General features: G+C 42.1%; 2 protein-coding genes across 3 annotated transcripts; one reads left to right on the forward strand and one right to left on the reverse strand.

Moving 5' to 3' along the window:
* Positions 1 to 868: 868 nt before the first annotated feature.
* On the reverse strand, positions 869 to 8,884 carry MEIG1 (meiosis/spermiogenesis associated 1). 2 transcript variants are annotated; one of them, XM_066318780.1, is made up of 4 exons: positions 8,764 to 8,884; positions 6,474 to 6,606; positions 4,495 to 4,657; positions 869 to 2,530 (listed from the first exon to the last, which is right to left on the reverse strand). In XM_066318780.1, the coding sequence occupies exons 2-4, from the start codon at positions 6,575 to 6,577 to the stop codon at positions 2,402 to 2,404; spliced, it is 396 nt and encodes a 131-aa protein (XP_066174877.1). In that variant the 5' UTR covers positions 6,578 to 6,606; positions 8,764 to 8,884; the 3' UTR covers positions 869 to 2,401. The 2 variants fall into 2 exon arrangements, with proteins under 2 accessions (XP_066174877.1, XP_066174878.1); XM_066318781.1 differs by lacking the exon at positions 8,764 to 8,884 and having other exon boundaries at positions 4,495 to 4,668; positions 6,474 to 6,549.
* A 123-nt stretch (positions 8,885 to 9,007) lies between these two features.
* Positions 9,008 to 20,843, forward strand: DCLRE1C (DNA cross-link repair 1C). Its single transcript, XM_066318782.1, is given in 15 exon segments — positions 9,008 to 9,164; positions 9,323 to 9,374; positions 11,066 to 11,150; positions 12,187 to 12,246; positions 12,903 to 12,958; positions 13,037 to 13,138; positions 13,407 to 13,479; positions 13,644 to 13,784; positions 14,308 to 14,409; positions 15,019 to 15,155; positions 15,320 to 15,374; positions 16,965 to 17,053; positions 17,903 to 18,003; positions 18,460 to 19,409; positions 19,411 to 20,843. Coding segments are annotated over 15 exon segments (2,184 nt in total). The 5' UTR covers positions 9,008 to 9,055; the 3' UTR covers positions 19,483 to 20,843.
* The last annotated feature ends 134 nt before the right edge of the window (positions 20,844 to 20,977 follow it).

Genomic DNA, 20,977 nt, shown 5'->3' on the forward strand with positions numbered 1-20,977 from the left:
AACCAACACTGCCAGTACAAAATCTGCTGTTTTGCTGATGAACTGAGAGAACTCCCAAATTCATCACAGCCTTGACAAAGGCCATCTCTGTAAACTGGTCTGATTACACAGCTTGTCTTTCTTTTTCATCCTGTGAATCTTTTAAATATCACAGTGACATTCAATCTTTTTTACATTGAAAATGCTGAAAAATGTAAGTAATATTTAGGTAATTCACTCTCTCAAAGTGGGAAAGATCTGTCAACTCATATAAAGGGGAACATGAATTCCCATACTACTCATCTGAAGTGAAATATCCATGGGCTGCAAGAAATGCACAGTCATGGTTTTAAAATACAGACAGAAGCATCCAGCAATATTGCAAAAATACTGAGGAGTAGGCAGGTAAAATGAGGGAATTCTAGAAAAATCTCTTACATGTCTTTCAACTTTTAAAAATTTTTCTTGAGGAAAAGAATCCACATTAAATTCTAAAAAGTTACCTGCAGTTTTAATTTCTGTTCTCAAATGTTCTCTCCCAACTCTGTCTTTTTTATAGACTGGGAAAATGGCTGTACCAAATGTTCGCACTTCTTCTGTGTGTGCTGATAGCAATAATTTCTGACAATAAATTTGAGCTGGCTATACAACACATCTATTTTTTGTGAAATGCTTTAAAGGCTGTTTTCATGTCCACTGGAATATTTTGGTTTTAGGAATCTATAGTTAACAAAGTGAGATCCACTAAACCAAAGTGACAAAATGGATGGGTTATCTGGCAATTGTTATTTTCCCCCTATTTAACTGCAAAGTATGCAAAAAGTCCTGTCTTTTAAAAGTACATCCAGAGCATTCCAAGTATAGAAGAAATCATAATGAAAGGCTGAAGTGACATTCATTGTAGCAATGCTTTATTTCTCTACATTGCAGTAACTCTCTCTTTATATGCCATTAAAACCTTCTGGGAATAAATGTTTCATAGTTGCTTCAGAGTATCTTTTAGTAATTTCTCCAACAGAGTTAATACAAATTAAGCTAAAACTTTCCAAGTAGTCTAAGATGAGGATACCATCACCAGTCATTGTCAACGAGGTCTTTTAAATATTGCATCCATAGTACTTATTTTGACTAGGAGCTGTAGGTCCTCTATTTCTCATCCTGACTGACTCCATCTTAGGCTCAAATAAATGAAGAATACCCATAAGATAGATGGTCAAATATACATTGCTAATGCATGCCTAAAACTAAGTTTAGATACCCTTGGTCAACAGTCTAGAGATAGGAAATATTAATAACAATTTTTTTGTAACTACCACAAACCTCCCTACTGGCTTACATAACAACAATCTATTCTAGTGGACAATTATCAAGAGTTTTGGCTTCTCAAAGCTTTTAATTAAATCCCCTCATGACTGAAGGTAAGTACAGTCCCTGATCTTCATTGAGTGTCTCAGAGTAGCCCAGGTATGGGCAGCTGCTGCAGAGCTGATGTCACAGCAGCACATTCAAAGAGAATGTTACATAGCTGCATCTAAAATAAATTAATTGTGCCCACAAGAGCTTCTCTCTATTCAGAACACAGGCTGTCCAAACAACAGGATCAGGTGTAGATGTTGATAATGTAACATTTGAAGACGAGATGAATTCTGCCCAGAAATCCCACATATCATCCGTGTACCTCACTTTCCCCTAAACATTACTGAGTGTGGACTTCATGTTCTCCCTGGAGTTTTATACTCCATGTTTTCAACCTGTGAATCCACGATCCACCCCCACTAGAAGGCAGATGCTAAGTTAATTAATACTTCCTCTTTGAGTAATTAGTACTGGCACCTGACAAAAATACTTTGGGGATAGACAGAAAGACATTTCTTTTGTGACTTTCTATCACAATAACCAGTCTTTGTAACTGCAGCTCAGCACTGGCCATTATTACTTAATTGTTCAGAATCCTTCACTTAAATTCTTTGCTTGTTTTTCTTGCTCTGCCCCAAGGAAATTTTAGTCAGTGCTCTGGTCTCACTTTGGCCCTTTGGAGTCTCATAAACCTCAGCTACAGCAAGAGACTGTGGCTGATCTTAAGCAGTGTCACAGATTATATTGTTTGGAATAATGATTGATGCCTGTACTTACAGTGGATGTTATACAGGTAACTGAAATATATGATGCCCATTTACCAGCTTTTTAGCTTTTTTTCAGAGCATTTGTAACCAGAAAAATGAGGAATAATAAGACTTTTGCTTGCAGGAAGGAAAAAGTGAAGTGTCTATGTCTATAGTTCAGGTTTCTCTGCATTTCCAGCACTCCCCTTTCTACCTAAACTTGACATGGATACTTAAGGTAAGCCAGATTTCACAAATCATTTACTTAAAGGTCTTAAGAAACAATTTATAAAAACAAACCAACCAGAACAGTAACAACACTAATACAAGTAAACTTTCACTTTAGGGACGTCTTTGTCTTCACATTCTCTTTGCCTATTGTAATAATAGAATGTATTGTCCCTTCTCTGAAGTTTCTTAACAAATCCAGTTTCTGGCCAGCACTCTACCTATAAGTAGAACAAAAAGGTATAAAATCACCTGAACATGCTCACATTAAGGGATGTTTGTGCATGACATTGCAAGGAATATAGGGTATACTTCCATGGGGAACCCTCATTTGCCTCTAAATACCATTTTTCTATTAACTTGCTGAACTTTTAAAAGCAGATTGATAACAAGATGACGGAAAACAGTTTTCAGGTTTAGGATAAAGTTATGTGATCTGAAAAGCCCAGAAACAGGAATCTAAGGATATTTAACAGGCTAATTTAAAATTGGACAAGTTTTTAAAACACCTGGTATAGGAATATAATATTTGTGCTATTCAGTTATTCAGTAATTGGAGAGACTGCAAAGGTCTGCTTCTGTAAGACTGATATACACTTAAAGGTTTCTTTCAGATCCTTCTGACCATGAAAAATGGGATTTTCATTAGCAACTTCATGAAAATAAAGTAAGCTGCAGATTGTATCAGTCTCAAAGACAGTAGGATCCAACACGCAAACTCAGCATCACCCTGGTGCTCTTCACTGTTCCATGGTGTAAAGCTTTAAATTAAAAGCTTCAGCATTTGCACATTCAACAGCTTTATGGCTTTAGTATCTCTTTGAGCTTGAGCATCTATGACTGCTTCTGATTAAACCTTAAAAATCAGGTAATAACCATCTTATTTCTCTTCCAGGCAGAGCTGACAACAGGATGTTGTCTGGAGCATTCACCAGAAGTGGTTTCATCACTTACCTTATGACTTCAGGCATACACCTGTGTTATTTGCATTGTCTGTCTAAACACAACAGCTTTAATATTCATTCCACCTACATTAAAATTGCATCTTTAGTAACAACTGCATTATAGAAACCCAGTATGGACCAAACAAGACATTTTGGAATATGTAAGTTGAAAGAGTATCAGTGCCAGGCCCTGGCAGGCTGGAACAGAGTGCACACTCACATTACAATGAGTCAGTGGGATTCTTTAACTTCCATCAGGGTTTAACTGCTGGCAGTTGTGCCATAGATCTTAAACACACAGATCCTACCACAACAATGACACGATTTCCTTCTGCAGTTACTGAAAATTATACCACAGCCTTTGCAGTGGTATCAGAGCCCACAGTAAAATAATAAACCGTATCTTATTATGCACATCAATGTTTTGCTGTGCTCTGAGTTAACTGCATGGGGAGTGAGTTTCTTGGAACTTTCTGTGGTTTCTTATGTGCACAGGAGGTCAACATCTTTTAAAAGTGTGTTCTTCATACTGTATTTGCTGCTTTGCAGATCTGTAATAAAAATGATATATTGTTTGTTGTATTAACCTGTTAGTTGGCATTTTGAACCTTGAGTAGCCACTGGATATTTGGCACTACTCAATAGCTCATTTGATGTGCTGGGGAGCATCACCACCAGCTGTGGTGAGCAGAGACACCAGAGCCTGTGTCACAACTGCCTTTTACAGCTGGCATCAAATACTTCCATTGTGGACATCATTTTGACAGAGGCCAAGTTGTGAGTGTGCACAAAGCCTGACTGTGCTACCACACAATCCAACTGCAAAGTGAAGCAGCAGCAGTGACACAGGACTGACTCCATGGACAGTCAGGGAGTTCCCTATCGAGTCTATTGACAGACTAACGGGGAAGCTGCAGAGAACTCACTTTGAAATATTTCTTCCCTCAACACTGAATTACTCCTTTGAAGATCAGCTACATGTGTTCAAAGAGATCTGTGATGCTTCTAAATGCATCAGAGAGGGGGAACAAAACACAGGCTGGGTAGTGTTTCTGTTTCAGTTCTATGAGTTATTCTACACAGTTAACTGCTCAAGAATCCAAGTCAGACCTGTGAGGAAACACACAGTATCAGAACCTAGCCTAAATGTAAGGAAATAAGCAGCACCTCGACTTCTAGTTAATAATTTTACACGAGACAGAAGTTTAAAGCAGTAACTCTTACAAAGTTCTACATCTTACCTCATCAACTTGTTTAACTTGTTTATATTCCACCTCATCTCTGTATCCAGCTTGCTGAAATCTGTACAAGTTCTCAACATCATCTGACCATATTTTGGCACGATGCATAGATTTTGGTTTGATGTCAGCTTTAGTCATTACTTCAGAAACTTTGGACATCTTCCTGAAATTAAACTTTAAAAATTAAATAGAGAAGACAGAAGCAAGTGATTTTGTTGGGGACATGTAGGGTAATGGATAGAACAAAATTGTAAAATAAAGGAATTACAGGGCTCAAAGTCTGAGGTTAAAAAAGGAAAAAGTTATAAGCAGCTGGAATCAAATTAAATGCACTACTTGATCTCAAACAAACCCAACTCCTCAGCACTTCCACGTACATCTTGACTCAACCTTTCTTAAATTAAATTGTGCATATTGATGCATTAAAAATATATTAAATGCAGTATTTTTGAATTTCACATCTTTGCAGTTGCTGTCCCCTTGGGGCATGCAGGCAGATGTCCAGATTTTTTTTTTCTTGCTCCTGAAGTGACATCAAACTGGGAACTACAGAATGAAGATCTGGGCAAACACTCAGGATGGGAGAGGAGGGGAGAGGAGCAATGCACAGTCAGAGACATAGGCACAGTGCCAGAGATAAACTGGATAAGGGGACAAGGCACACACCACCAGAATTCACCCCTTTCTAACATTGCCCAGTCAGACTGACTGCCACTGACTCCTCCTCACACAAAACCCATTTGTTCAGACATAGCAAACAGGTTAATCACCTGCTAAACCTGAAAAGAGCAGAACTGGGACAAGCTGAAACTCAAACTGAAAAGAAAATTAATAAAAGAGATAGATTTAAAAACAAACAAACAAACAAACAAAAACCACAAACAAACTAAAAACAACAGCAGCAAAAAGCAATTTAAAAAACCGCAGACAGTGGATACTCACGAGGGATGGATTTGAACTACATAAAAAAAATCATTTGATTTCTGTCTTATATTTAAATTTCATTGCCTTTGCTTTCTTAAGCTACTTGCTTTCTTGCTACTCAAAAAAACTTCTGTTGCTTCTGCAAGCAAAACACGCACATCACTATCGTGCCTAGCAGGTATGATCAGAGATGAGTCCTTTCCCAGTTCTGAAATGTCACCAAGCTTCAGCTTCATAATTAGGAAAGTATCTCCAAGGAATGAAAGCTGCTGGATTTTGCAGTGAGAGGATGAATACAATCTCCTTCCCTGTGGGTAGGATGCTGCCTCCAAACCTTGCCCAATTTCTTTACTTGGCAAGTTCCTATATCAACAGAGAGCTTGAAAATTTGAAAGCTGAAGTCTTATCAAATGCAAAATGCCACTAGTCTTTTTAGAAAAGCAGAAAATGGAAAAGAAGTCTTGCACCACAAGATAAAAATCTTTGGGAAAATTGTATCAAGAATTATTGTGATCACAATGTGGAACTAGCAGAAAGAAGTCTGCACACCTGTGCAGAGAGCAATCAGTAAACAAAGAAAAGGCCTTTCATCTCTTACTGAACACACTTTATTAGAGATCAATAAAAATACGTAAAAGGGCATTTTTCTGGCAACACTAAACCATTTATTCCAGTTCATTACTGCAAGCATTCTTTTACCAGGCACTGCAGCATTTTACAATTGAAAGTTTTACAATTTACAAAAATAAAAAATTAATTTTCCCATCTGGTTATGAGCTATCAAATACAAATTAACAGGATAAGCACAGATCCTTATTCTAAATTTAGGGTAGTCTTTGAGATATCTATCTCAACATAAATTTTTTTCTCCTCTGCTGCAAATTGCTCTTTTGTAGCTGTCACAGGATTTTTCAAGCTCTTTATTTGTTCATCAGTGTTTGATGAGAACTGTTGTCAGTCAATATTGACTTTAGACAGTCAATATGACTAGCAATAACATTAGATCTTAATAAATGCTAAGCTACAATGAAATGAAGTGTCTTGTGACAACTTACATGTCATTAGTGCTAAGCTCTTCTTTACAGGACGTGCTGGATTCACCTAATGAATGTTTTTCTTCAAGACATGTGGGTAGGTCTGGCACTTTGTGAGTCACCATTAATTCCCAGTGCCTGTCCACAGGCGTTCCTGCCCCAAAAATAAAGATATAAAGATTATGTATTGAAAGTTCCAGCTCAGTGACTTTGTATAATGAATGAATCCCATTTGGGGGCTGCTATTTAAAAATTGTACTCTTTGTCTATTATGTGTCCAAGTTCCAGGCACGGAGCTGTTTTCATTGTAGCAGAGCAGAGGACAGCTGTACTCCAGCCAGGAATTCAGGGAAGAGATGAAAGACAACAGATGGATAAAGGCAAATAAAGAAGACAAGAAAATGATAAGAAAATATTCAGTTTAATATTAACACTTTTCATTTAAGGGCAAATTTTTGAGCAGTGAACTGGACTTTGCTAAGATGACAATGTTTGCCTACTCCTAATTTAGGATAAACAGTGAGTGCTTTGGCCTTGGGAACACATTTTTTAATGTTAATCATAACACAATTACTGTGGAATTCTAAGTAGCCTGGGCTCGCTGATGGTGGTTTCCTGAACAGTTACACAAGCTGGTGTTTGTGGGAGGAGAGTGTCTGCTCCCTTAGGGCATCTGCTCAAGGACCATTTTCACTGCAAATATGGGGTCACAGGAAAGGGAGGAAGCCATAAAACAATATATGGGGACTCAAACCTGAGCAGCAAATGAGAAAGCTGGTGAAGAGAATTACACCTGGCCAGTCATGTGGCATGTGAAGAATGTGAAAATGCTTATTCCAGCAGGGTTATCTGATGACAAATCTTGTCAGTTGGGAAATTTAGGAAAAAGGAGGAAACAAAAAAAAATATGCAGAGCCAAGAACCTGAAAAAAAACCCAGATAAACAAATTTCAACTCTAGCACTAATAGATGGGCTATCAAGAAACTACACAAATAACATCCTGGGAGATCAACCTGGACTTTGCACTGGTAAGACCTAACCAGAGGGGCCCAGACTTGGAGAGGTGTGGGAATCCATGGAACTGTATAGACGTGTGAGGAATGAGCAGGACCAGTGAGAAACAAAGATGGGAATAGACAGAAAGGTGTATAAAATAAGCCTGTTCTGTGTAAAACAGGAGCAGTCAGTATTACATGCCCAGCTAAGCCCCACACCTGAGCATCACAGACTGTCCTAGCCTATTGTATCTTCTTAAATCTTAACTGTCTCTCTGCACAAACTCTGTATTCCACATGTGTGTGTGCTGCAAAGACAAAGTCTCCTGGTGAGACCTGTGTCCGAGTGAACACTGGTGCCAGCTCCTGGAGTCAGGCTGGGGGTGTGAGCACTTCTGTGATATCTGGAGTAGGTGAACGTACTCAATTTCCAGCCACTGGAGCAGGAACAGGATGTGTCCTGAAAAATTAGCTGCTGGAGGAAGGCTGTCATGAGTGAGGGGCTCCATGTCAGCAGGTGGAGCAGGACTGTGGGTCACAGCCTGTGTGCCTGGTGCTGGGGAGGAGTGGTGTCTGCACCTTCATCCATTTTGGTATACCTAGGATGCACACCTCTATTCACCAGCAAACTTGAAGCTGAAGAGTAGGGGCACCTTGGGTCCAGGTCAGGGTATCAAGTGGGACAGGGACTCTGCTGTCTCCTCAGCCCAGACAAGCAGCACCATGTCCCCAGACAGGAGAGGCCCCGGGGCAGAACAGCGGGAGGAGATGGCTGTACCTCTCCTACACCACTTAACCCAAGTCAGCAAACACAGGACCTGCTTGGGTCTCAGAAGAGCCAGTAAGAGATTTCATAGGATGTCAAGGGGCTGAAAAGGACCTTAAAGATAATCTCGTTCCATCCCCCTGCCACAAGCAGGGACATCCTCCATGAGATCAGGTGAATGGTCAAAGCCCCATCCAACCCGGCCTGGAACTGTCTCAAGGCTGGGACAACACAACCTCACTGGGGAAACTGTCCCAGTGCCTCACCGCCTGCACTGTAAAAAACAAAACAAAACAAAACAAACCCCAAAAAAAACCCAAAAAAACCCCAAAACCAACCAACCAAACAAAAAACCAACAAAACCTAATATCCAATCTAAGTTCCCCTTTGCAGTGACTTCTACCTACTCTACCCGACAGTTCCTAGTACATTCCGATGTGCTCAGACAGACATCCCAGCCTGCATCCGTGACTGCGCTGCGACCGTAACTTCACCCTCCCTCCACCGCCACAGCCATAACCCGCCCACCCAGCCCTTAAGGCGGCCCACCTCGGATCAAGAGACGCAAAACGGGGACTCTTCTCACTCGGGGCGGAGCGGTGGCCGAGGCGGGAAGGGAGCGCCCCTCACGGCCGCCCCCCACCCCTTAAGCCCCTCACGTCTGTCCCCTCACGGCTTGTCCCCTCCTCACTGCCGTCCCCTCACGACGCCAACGGTCACCAGGCAACCGCCCGCCGCGGCCCCTTTAAAAGGCCGTGCCCGCCCCTGATAGGCCGGCGCGGGGCGGGGTCGCCTCGGGATTGGCTGGGGCCCGCGCGGCCGGAAGCGCGCGCTGCCCGCCATGAGCCGGTTCGGGGGCCGCACGCGCGAGTACCCGGCCGTGTCCATCGACCGCTTCGACCGCGACAACCTGCGCGCGCGCGCCTTCTTCCTGTCGCACTGCCACAAGGGTGAGGGCCCGCCAGGGCCCCCTGCCCGCCTCCCTCCCCCGTCCCGTGCGTCCTTCCCCGCTTCCCCTGCGTCTCTTCCCTCTCCTGTATGTCCCACCCCCCGTGCGTCTCTCCCCGCCCCGTGTGCGCCCCGGCTGACCCCGTGCCTCTCTCCCCAGATCACATGAAGGGGCTGCGGGCGACCGCCCTGAAGAGGAGGCTGGAGGGCAGGTACGGGCTGGTGGAGGCCTCGGGGTGCGCGGCAAAGCGTGAGCAACACGGCGCGAACAACTGCCATGGGGCAGAAATCCCAGCATGGGAATGGGACAGGGACACCGCCCACTAGACCAGGTTGCTCCAGCATCCCATCCTACCTGGCCTCGAGCTGTTTCAGGAATGGGGCATCCACAACTTCTCGGGACAATTTGTTCCAGTGCCTCACCATCCTCACTCATTTTAAAAACTTCTTCCTTGTATCTCATCTAGACCTGCCCCTTTTCAATTTTAAATCAGCTTCCCTTGTCCATGCCATGTCCTTGTAGAAAGTCCCTCTCTATAGGGACTTTCTTGAAAGCCCCCTTTAAATGTCAAATGGTAGCAGTAATGTGCCCCCCAGAATCTTCTCTTCTCTAGGCTGAAGAACTCAGCTTGCCTTTATAGGAGAGGTGCTCCAGCCCTCTGAGCATCTTTGTGGCGTCCTCTGGATCTGCTCCAACAGGTCCCTGTCCTTCCTGTGCTGGGATCCCCAAAGCTGGATGCAGCGCTGCAGGTGGGGTCTCACAGGAGCAGAATCCCCTGCCTTGTCCTGCTGCCCACAGTGCTGGTGGTGCAGCCTAGGATAATAGTGGCTTTCTGGGCTGCAAGACACACTGCTGGCTCATGCCCAACCTCTCATCCACCAGTACCCCAAAGTCTTCTGCAGGGCTGCTGTTAACCCATTTATCCATCAGTCTGTTTGGATACCAGGGGTTGCCCAGACTCAGGTACACTTGGCCTTGTTGAGCTCCATGACATTCATGAGCTTCATAAGGATCTCTCTGTTACTCCCTGGAAGTGTTGGTACCCAGAGACAGTGCTGTGCCTGTTCAGTGAAGGAGCCAGCTGGGCTCTCTGAAGTGTTTGAGGCACATAAGCAAGCAGTTTGAGAGAGACAATTATTCCCCTCTGGCCAGCATCTGTGAGACCTTTCTGGGGTACTGTGTCCAGCCCTGGGCTCCCCTGGATGATAAATTGATGCATGTTTTGTTCAGCATCACCACACTGGTCTGGGGCCAGGACCATGTGATGTGTGAGGGGAGGCTGAGAGAGCTGGATGTCTTCAGCCTTAGGAGTAGGAGACAATCACGTATCACTGTTTGCAGGTAGGGGTAGAGGAGATGGAGCCAGACTTTCCATGGAAGTGCATAAAGAAAGGGCAAGGGACACCTTTTACACTATGAGGATGATCAAATGTGGCAATGGGTCCAGGGAGATTGTGGACCAGTTCCTAGGCTCTCTTTGATCTATTAGAGTATCTATTGCATCTCCTGTGATGCAAGCAGAGAATCTCTCTTTGCTCATCGGGTCTCTGTGCATAAGCTCAAGCTTCATAAGGAGTACTGTATGTTCTGCTGTGTGCTGACTGTCCCAAATGCCTGTTCCGGGGGTGTGTGCAGGGGTATGGAAACAAGCAGATAGGTCATGACCATGCACCACACACTGCGTTTATGTCAGCACAAAACCGTGCAGGCAGAGGCACACAGGGGTAGGTTTGGATTTGCTGTGCTGAAGAGAAGCCTGCAGGCTTCCAGATCTGCAGGTCTCCTCATATGAGAGGTTTCTGAGTGCAGGGTTTGATGTTCTGGGTGCCAGGTGCTGATGTGTTGTTAGATTGTTCCTCATGTCTACTTTAAAAAACACCTGTGTTTTTTGTCTCCTCACAGCTTGAAAGTTAAACTTTACTGCTCGCCAGTAACTAAGGAATTGTTGTTGACTAACTGGAAATACAAGTTTTGGGAGAATCATATTGTGAGTTTGTGTTTATTTTGAAAATAGCACTTTCCAAGCAGTGATTCTCAGAAAGAAGCAGCTCCCTGCTCCTCAGGAGTGTCTCAGTATTGGTACTTCCAACAATGTGCCTTTCCTGCTGCTTCTTATGTGGGATTGGTTTATTGCTGTTTGTTGTTTAATTATTTGTCTCCCCACAGAATTTTTCCTTTCCCTCAACTTCAGCTTTATGTTGCCTTCATCTTAATATTGATCATCTATACACATGAATTGGTATTCATTTGTATTGATCATTGGTATTCATTTCCTTACCTTGCTCATGTCTCTTTGCTTCTGCGTGCTTCTGTTTGCTTCATTTTAAGTCTCTTATTGCTTGGAGTGTATATAATCTAAAGTTACATGATTTGCCTTTTGCTTTTTTTTGAAAATGGACCATAACGTGAAGAAGTTTTAGTATAGAATCACTGAAAAACTTAGTAAATTTACATGATTTCCAGTGTTTGGAGCCAGACTGCAAGGGATCAGTGTTATGTACAGGTGTGACTGGAACTTATTTCCTTCCCTTTGCAGATGCAGGCATTATGAAATTGAACAGGAGGTTTTTTACAGAAATAGAAATAATTATCTCTGCAGAAACACAGGAATACGTGCTCCCAGTGATTTGTGGGCACTGCTTTTGGTAATAGGGGGCAGTCCTAGCAAGATCCACTGCTTTAGGACTGGGATGTTTTGGGCTTTGCAGTCATTAAAAAACAAAGCATGTGATCCATCCAGAGGAACAAGAGCTGTTGCTGATAGAAGTCCAACATGCTCTAACTTTTTTAGGCATGCACACCTTGGTTGAGGTATCTCCATTTAATTTTTAGATAACTTTTAGGAAAGTTTATTCCACTGGAAATGGAAATTTATGATTTGCTATGGGAAAATGAGTTTAATTTTACAGGCTTGGCATTAGCCACAGTGAGTGCTAGAGATGTCTACATAATGAATACCATGACATAAACATGAAAGAGAATGTTCAGTAAATCCTACAATGCAGTTAATCATTTTGTTACAGGTTGCATTGGAAGTTGAAACTCCAACTCAGATTTCTTTAGTAGATGAAGCATCTGGTGAGGTAAGTTACAGGGAAAAAAAGATTATGTCAGTCATGGGCAGTAATGCTGTTTACACGAGTACAGGAAACACAGCTGCAGCATCTGAAGTGCACAAGCTATTTTTAAAATGTATGTGCCCCTCCTCTCCTCTAGTGACAGAAAAAGAGGTGATAGTTTTAAACTAAAAAAGGGTTGATTCAGACTAGATATAAGGAAGAAGCATTTTACAATGAGGATGGTGAAATGTGGAACAGGTTGCCCAAAGAGGTGGTGAATGCCCCATCCCTGGGCACACTCAAGATCAGAATGAGGCTCTGAGCAGTTGGAGATGTCCCTGCCTTTTGCAGGGGAGTTGGACTGGATGAACTTTAAAGGTCCCTTCCAATGCAAACTATTCTGTGATTCTGTACTTGCTCACCATTAACCAAGGAAGTAGAGCTGTCTCCTCTCCAGCTTGCTTTGTAAGCACCATACAATACTTGGTCCTTTCTTCTGCCATGACAGGATGGTGGTTGCTCTTTAGCACTTGTTGCAGTGTGAAGAGACTCTCTGGTTTTAAAAGCAATGCCAAATGCTGCAGGAGACTGTGGGGATAATACATTACTCTCACTGTGCTGACAAAAGTACTGGTAGTAATTACTACAGTCTGAAAATAATGCTAACCCCTCTCTTCCAGAAAGAAGATGTAGTGGTGACACTTCTGCCAGCTGGTCACTGTCCAGGTTCAGTCATGTATGTCCTTTCAATACTTTAAATGTTTCACCACCTGGCATTTAATGAGGGATTTGACCCGAGTGTTGCTGTTTGCAGGTTTCTGTTTGAAGGTGAGAACGGCACTGTGTTGTACACAGGGGATTTCAGGCTTGCTAAAGGAGAAGCAGCCAGAATGGAGCTTTTGCATTCAGGGACCAGGTGAGCTATTTGTGGAGTATAGAAAGAAAAGATCATATGGCATGGACAGTTTGGCTAGGTATTAATTTTTTTCCCTCTTTTTTTATTCTGGATTAAATATAATTGCAATACTGGATTAAATATAATTGCAATACTGCAGTTACAAGCCCCATTTGATGTATTCTTTGTAATTAAGAGGTAGAATTACCTCCTTTTGAAGAGAGAGGATGTGGTGTATCTTAGCATTGTGAGGCAATGTTTACTCTGATATCATATTTCTATCCTCCAGGGTAAAAGACATCCAGAGTGTGTATTTGGACACTACTTTTTGTGATCCCAAATTTTATCACATACCAAGCCGGGTAAGTCTAATAAATTATGAGAACAAAGGCACTTAAAACTGTTAATTAATTAACTACCCCTTTGGTAGGTAAGTCTTGCAAGGCAATGCTATTTTGCATTACTAAATCACAGCACTTTGAAAGTATTTTCCAAGATGATTGACAGCATTTTCTACACTTTTCAGGAGGAATGTTTAAATGGGATCTTGGAGTTAGTGCGAAGCTGGACCTCACTGTCTCGTAATCATGTTGTGTGGCTGAACTGCAAAGCTGCTTATGGATATGAGTATTTGTTCATAAACCTCAGTGAGGAACTCGGAATCAAGGTAATGTTTCTCTAATTGTGGCTTTGGAACAGACCCTCAGTAATGATTGTGGCCAACACTGAGCTGGTAATGGCTGTTCAGAGAAGTGTTCTAGGTCACAGTTATGCTTGTTTCATTAACTTCCCTTTAAAAGTGCAGTTGTGCTCAGAATGAGGTAACTAGTTGACTTCAGTCTGGAACATCTGGGCTTTCCAAAGAGAAGTTAATTCCACTTTTCAAGGTCAGCATTTACCTCGCTCCCTTTTATTCTGTGAATGATAAAAGTAATTTGCATACAGCATTAATAGTATATATATTCTGATTTTCTGATGAGTATTCATCCTTCTTCAGTATAGGGGGTATGTTCTACTTGCTCTAGATATCCAAGTTTTGGCTGACACATCTCGGCTTGGACATTATGGGGAGTAATAATTTAAATGCCTGCCAGCATTTGGGGAGAGCAGAATCCCATCTATGTACCTTCTCCAGCTGCAGTCTGGCAAACACACTGAACTAATGAAAAATAAATTCTGCCTTTCTCTAGGTGCACATGAACAAACTCGATATGTTCAGGAACATGCCAGAAATCCTGTGCCATGTTACCACAGACCAGCACACGCAGATTCACGCCTGTCGACATCCTCGGGTGCGCTCCTGCAAAGCCTCCCCTACCTTTGCTGTGAAAGTGGTTAAATGTGGTGATGTTTGGGGCCTGTTGGCTAAATGAAGACTGGTGAAATGGTGACTCAATGTAAAGCAGAGTGAAAACCTTAGTTAGTGGGTTGAAGTCTGTTTGTTTGTTTGTTTGTTTGTTTTAAAGGGAAAATATATCAGCTTATGCTAGAGGTAATTTAATTATATTTGAAGCCTAAAAATGGTGGTTTTAAGCGAAGTGAGACAAGCAGCAGAGTAGATCAATCAGGTATTACCCATTTCAATGTATCAAAAGCAGCTCAGATGGTGCCTGCTGCAGCCACACACTATGTGGTTTTAGCACGTGGCCATCCACTTCTAGGATGTCTGTCAGGCTGGAGGCTCCAGCCTCGAGGAACACAGGTAGAACTTGAGATGGCACATTGGGGCATTGGTCTCTCTGACTAATTTGCTTTGCCAGCTGCACTAAAAAACCAAGGTGTGACAGGGTCTTTCAAGAGAATTACAAGTGAGAGAAAACTTGGTTTGGCTGGATACTATGCTGCTTAATTTCTGGGTTAAAAAGATCACTGTTGAACTCAATTTTGTATCCATTGGACAGGATGAGGACTGCTTCCGAGGGAACAGACTGCCCTGTGGGATGACTTGCCTTAATGGAACTCCCTTGCACATAATCAGCATCAAACCCTCCACAATGTGGTTTGGAGAAAGGAAAAAGAAAACCAATGTAATAGTGAGGTAAGCATTTGAACCACACAGAAACCTGTTGTTTCAGGTTTGTATCTTGCCTGATATGTGTATAATTGTATCTCAGAATGGACTTCAAGAGTAGGTTATGCTGGTCTGTGTACCACAGATGAAGAGCAGTTACCTAATTTCTGTACCTCTTCTGTTTTTTTTAGGACTGGGGAGAGAACATACAGAGCTTGTTTCTCTTTCCACTCTTCATACAGTGAGGTTTGTATACTTCTAGTATATATAGATTTAAAAAATGTAAGAGTTTTGATTATTCCGGAGTGGATGACATGACTTGTCATAATAAGAAAAAATCCTGTCAGTAATAAGACATAAGGAGACAGGAAGTTCTGAATGCTGAAGACAGAGAAATTTGTTTAAATATAGCTGCAGAGAAACTTGTTAGGGCAGGATTACGAGCCTATTTCATGTTCTCTGTTCTCAATGTATAGGTCACTTCTACAATTGTTTTGACTGCCTTTCTAGTTTTGATTATTGTGTAACTATGCAACGCTTAAAGCGTGGAGTTTTAGTTTACAATATGTTGTTTATCTATTGTGCCTCAGATTTGGGTGAGTTTGCCTTCATTTCTCAGCCTACACATTTAAACTGAATTTTCTCACATCTTGACTGCTGCTCTTGCCCCTTTTCCTGTGTTGAGAGTGAAAGGAAATGGGTCATGGCAGCATCCTCCCCACAATCACACACTTTTCATTTAACCTGACTCGATACAGCTCTAAAAACACTACTTTCTCCTAAGAAACTGAAACTGGATCAGTGCTAACAATGATCTGTCACAAACTCTTGCACTACAAAATGGAGGAGGGCATTACTGTTTTTAAGATCCTGATTCAGTTTAAATTTGCACTGCCATGCAGGATTTTAGATGGAGGTCCCAGTGTGGAATTTGCTGGCAGAATATGAGAGGTAGTGTAACTGTAACACTCCTACCTCCACATGCAAAAACAGATGGGTCCTTGTCTTGGTTTGAGACAATTTAAAGGAGAACACTCTGGACGGAGTTGTCTTCCTTTACAGGTTCAGCAAATCCCTTTCCACCAATAAGGAATGAACAGGAGTAGATAGCAGTGAAAATGTAAGTTTCCTAACAAGTGCAACAGCAACAGGCAAAAAATAACAGTAACTAACTGCTAGATACAAAATTGCAATAACATTATGGGTCACCCCAGGACAGTCCTGCTGTCTGTACAAATAGCAGTGTAATCTGCAACCTGCAAGTGTTTCCAGTGCTCAGCACTGAAAAAGCCTCAGCAGGAGTGCCCAAAACTGGACACAATTCTTCAAGAAATTTACTGGAGATCATCTAGAAGAAAACAGAGTAAGGCTTGGGAAAAACGTGTGTTTTGTCATAATGGGCTTTTAAAGGGTACTTTAGGAGAGACTTTAGAAATAGGAAAGGAAAACCTGATTTGCAACACTGGAGACTTGAACTCCAGTAAGAAAAATGCACTTTTGAAAAGATCAGCAGCAGTAAGGACAAGGAAGCACTGGCTCACATTCCAGGTCTGCCCAGCCTTTTCTTTCAGAGACAGTGATGGTCTGTGTAGTAATTGGTAATTGCAGTGAGGTGTTAGGTAAGGCTGAGTTCTCAGCATCCTTCCAGGCCTGTTTTCTTGTCCCAGAAATACCTACTTTGACAGACTCATGGACTACATTGTCTTCACATAAAGACTACTAGTAGTACTTTTGGATGTGCTCACATCAGTGCTGCCTTTAGGTGACATTCTTAACTGTTGATGTAATTTGTAAAATCAACAGTTAAGAATGCTCTTCTTCTTTTCTGGAATTCAGATCAAGGATTTCCTGAGCTATATCTGTCCTGTGAACGTGTATCCCAATGTATTGCCAGTGGGTGCAACAGAGGACAAAGTGATGCAAATGTAAGTGACAAGTGGGGGCTGGAGGGAGGTGACCCAAACTCTGTTCTTGTAAGGACAATTCCCCTCCCAAATTCCAGCTTCTCAGGGGGGCCACTGCCTTTTGCTTTACTTGTCTGTCAGAATTTTTTCTATATTCAGTCCCACAGACTTGGGTTTTCTGAAGCACATATGCATGTTGAGCTGAGTCTCAGAGTTTGTATTCTACTTCTCTCTGTGTGTAGAGGCTTTTCTGCTGGTAAACTCTGTTTGGGAGGAAGCTAAATACAGATTCATTTCACTGTGTTCTGTGATCCATTTCTATTTGTCATTGCTACTTCTTAGAAGTTTCTTTTAAAGATGATTTCTCTGGGGACTTGAAGTCCTCCCCTGCACAGCATCAGAGGCCAGTTCTCCTGTGCTGCTGTAGATGTTAGCAGCTTAAAAAGCACCCTCGGGGAGCAGGAGAGTTGTGGTGTCTCGTAGTCTGGACAGAACAAAGATTCCTCTTCTTTTTTCCTTTCCTCCTTAGTAAGAAAGGAGACTTCCACTTAATAATCACTGAATAAAACTGTAGTCAGATTTTGAACCCTGTCAGCTTTTCTTCTGTAAGGAAGGAACTACAAGATAGTTTCCAAAAACTGTACATGTTTTAAGGTAAATATATTGAAAGGACAGATTTCTGCCTTTCAGCTGCTGTAGCTCACCAATGAATCAACTTCATCCTAGGTATTGCTGCTTTTGCTTTAACATTTTTGCTGCAGTGCCTTTGAAAGGCACTTAACTTGTTTAAAACAAGTTGAAGGATTTACTTCTGTTCCTGAAAGCATCTGCTGACTTCTAAATATTAACTGCTTTTCTCATTCCCTTCAGATTAAAGCCATTATGCAGGTCATTCAGGAGAATCATGGAACCCAGGTACAAGCCCTTAGGAACACTGAAGAGAGCCCACAAGAGAGAATTGTCTGATACAGGTAAAGGTTCTGCTGCTGCACCTTAAATGCAAGTCTGAGACTTAAGCAGAGGTGCCAAAAGCTTTGGTGCTCACCACAATCTGTGCATGCAAAGCAACAGAAATAGAAATTACGTGAACTTGGGTATTAGGAGGGCGAGAGCACTAATTGTGTAAAAACACACTTGTTTGCAGTCTTAAAATGTACTTAATGCTCAACAGCCCTGTAAGTTTTTGGATGGAGTTCCTTCTCTCAGTCCTAGACCAGCCCTAGGAAAGCTTTTTCTAACTGTGAGGCACTGTGCTGACCAAGGCAAGGCAAACACTGTCAATATCATCCTGCAAAATCTCCAGCTGGGTTAAAGAATATTTTCCTCAACTTATACTAAATGAATTTTTAATAAAAAACTTTGCTCTCAACAAGATTTTAGCAGAGGTATGAACTTTTCTTAGTGATTTTCTGTTTGTTTCTTGCCAGATGAAGATGATCTCTTTGATTCAGAATTAATTTCTACAAGGCCTAAGATTCCAAAACAGCAGAGAGGAGAGGGCAGGCCCTCCAGCACAGGACTGTCTGAAAATTCTGAAGGAAACGTTAATGAGAGCACAGAAAATCACAAAGGGACCACAACTTACACATCCCTTAAGGTAGACTTTGTGGACTGTGAGGAATCAAATGATGATGATGATGATGACGACAATGACGACGATGAAGAAGAATCTGAAAACAATACAGCTCAGTTTCTTTCCCATGAGCCAGATGCCACTTCCACAGCCAATTTCAATGGAGTAACTAGTGACCAACAGGAGTCTAATGCCAATGTCCCATGCTGGGATGAATTTTTTACTGTTAATAAACTAGAGGAGAGCTCTGAAAATGAGGACAACATCCCATCTTCAGCAGATGCTGGCGGGTCCCAGTCACTCTTCAGTGATTCAGATGGAGTCAGTGACTCAACACACATCTCCTCCCAAAATTCTTCTCAGTCAACACACATATCAGAGCAGGGGAGCCAGGGATGGGATAGTCAAATGGACACAGTGCTCATCACCTCCCAGGAGAGAAGTGCCCTGGATCTCAGCAAAGGTGGGAGCAGAGCAGTGGTTCCTGTGCTGCAGGGAAGTCCCATGGACACTCAGCTGGACAGCAGCAGGGGGAGGCCACCAGGTCAGAACAGACCTTGTGCCCATGATGGGGCCTGTGACTTGAATAGCAAAGACTGTGAGAAAGCTGCAGAAGATGGCACTGCCCACGTTCAGGATGTGCTGGTGGGAATAAGTGACAGCTCCAGGACTCCTGATCTGGAGCTGAGGAGGGACTCCCAGAGTTCCTCGGACTTCGAAATTCCCTTGACCCCTGATGCTGAAGCACCTCACCCAGACAAACTGCACCTTTTATACAAGAAACTTGCAGCAGGTGAAAACATAATCATTGAGAAAAAAGTCTCCTGAGAACAGGTACAACCTGTTACCTTGTGGTAATACTCAGCATGTCTATTAATACCTGAATTCTTTTTCCCTTTCCTGTGGATTACTGTCTGCAGCTATGCTGAGTCATGCCTTATTCAGAATATCTTACTGTCAGAACTAGGAATTTGCAGCCTGTGTACCTTTATTTGCAGCCTGTGTTCCTTCCATGAAATACTGAAAAGGAAGTGTTCAGAAAGTATTCCCAGGAGGGACAGCAAAAGCCTTCTACCTCTCAAGGTTCAATTCTCCAGGACTGTAAGTAGATAAAAAATGGACCAGACAAAACTAAGGGTAGGACACTAAATGAAATTTAGTGTTTATCATGAGCTCTAAGAGTTTGCCTTTGTAATGTGATCTCAGGTTTTAATAAAATAGCACACTGATAACTGTGGGGAGGAACACCTAAGAATGACCATGCAAACAAAGCAGCTGTAATTGGGCTTTAATCACTATTACCATTGCTTATCATTATTATAACAATTTAATATTTATTAAAATTCTTTAATAGTTATTTTTAAAAATAACTGCAGAACTGATTAGAGAATTACTGAGGTTATGAGGGGGTTTTAATTTGTTTTAAATCAAATTGTTAATTTCAAAAAGTCTCTCTTTACACTGAACTGTAACTCTGGAGTTAGGTACTGCAGACTGCTGTCTGTGCTTCACCTCCAACTCATTGCAAACAACTTGTCATCACTTCCTCTGTGTTCTGCTTTGTTCTGAATTGTTCTTCAGAAAAATTAAAATTGTGTGATTCCCAAATTACCAGCCCTGTCCTGCTTTGGCAGGTGACTCAGCCACAGAAGGTAACCTGGTGTACCAGACAGGCTCTTGTACTACAAAACTTCACCTCCTCTGCAACATTCTGTGGACTTCACTATTTTAAATCAAGACAATATATCCTCCATGCATGTGTGCCATCATAACTCTCTGCCAAAACTCTTAGCTTCTAACATAGAAATGTAATTGAAGTTTTTCCTAAACTGGAGTGCCTACAAAATATCCAAACCACAGAAGTCATCTAAAAATCCCTGAGGTTTTCCATTCATGGTCTTAAGTCCCAAAGAATTAAACATACTTCAGCACAACATCTCTGCCCTCTTGAGTGTGCCTTCAGTTGTTGTGCCATGTTTAGTGGCACGTGAATGTTAAACCAACCAGCATTCTGCCACAGGGAACAGAGGCAGGAGAGACAAAGCATTGCCATAATCCATGTATGGTTTTAAGGATATTCAAGATCCATGTATTTCTCCACTGCTACCTTTCCTGTTTGTGGGATTTGCTAATCTAATTTCCAAACGTGATCTACCAACTTGGTGGTTTTTTAGCAAGTCTGAGTGAGTGGAAGTGCTGTTGGAACTACCTCTGTGAATAAAGTAAGACAAAACAGAACCTCTTCTGTTGCCTCATTTCATATTTGAAAACTACATGTAAGTTTAGGGCTGCCTTTAAAAGGATGCTCAAAAATACAAGAATCTAATACAGGAATGCAATTTACACTTGCCTGAACTTGTCTGTTCATGCAA

Source organism: Sylvia atricapilla, chromosome 5 (assembly GCF_009819655.1).
Source record: "Sylvia atricapilla isolate bSylAtr1 chromosome 5, bSylAtr1.pri, whole genome shotgun sequence".
Taxonomy (NCBI): domain Eukaryota; kingdom Metazoa; phylum Chordata; class Aves; order Passeriformes; family Sylviidae; genus Sylvia; species Sylvia atricapilla.

Excerpts from the sequence above, each read along its gene's own strand:
- MEIG1 (XM_066318780.1), bottom strand. The coding sequence starts at position 6,577 with ATGGTGACTCACAAAGTGCCAGACCTACCCACATGTCTTGAAGAAAAA. Across the intron at positions 4,658-6,473 it reads GAGCTTAGCACTAATGACAT|GAAGATGTCCAAAGTTTCTG; the intron begins GTAAGTTGTCAC and ends GTTTAATTTCAG. Across the intron at positions 2,531-4,494 it reads AAGTTAAACAAGTTGATGAG|GTAGAGTGCTGGCCAGAAAC; the intron begins GTAAGATGTAGA and ends TTCTACTTATAG.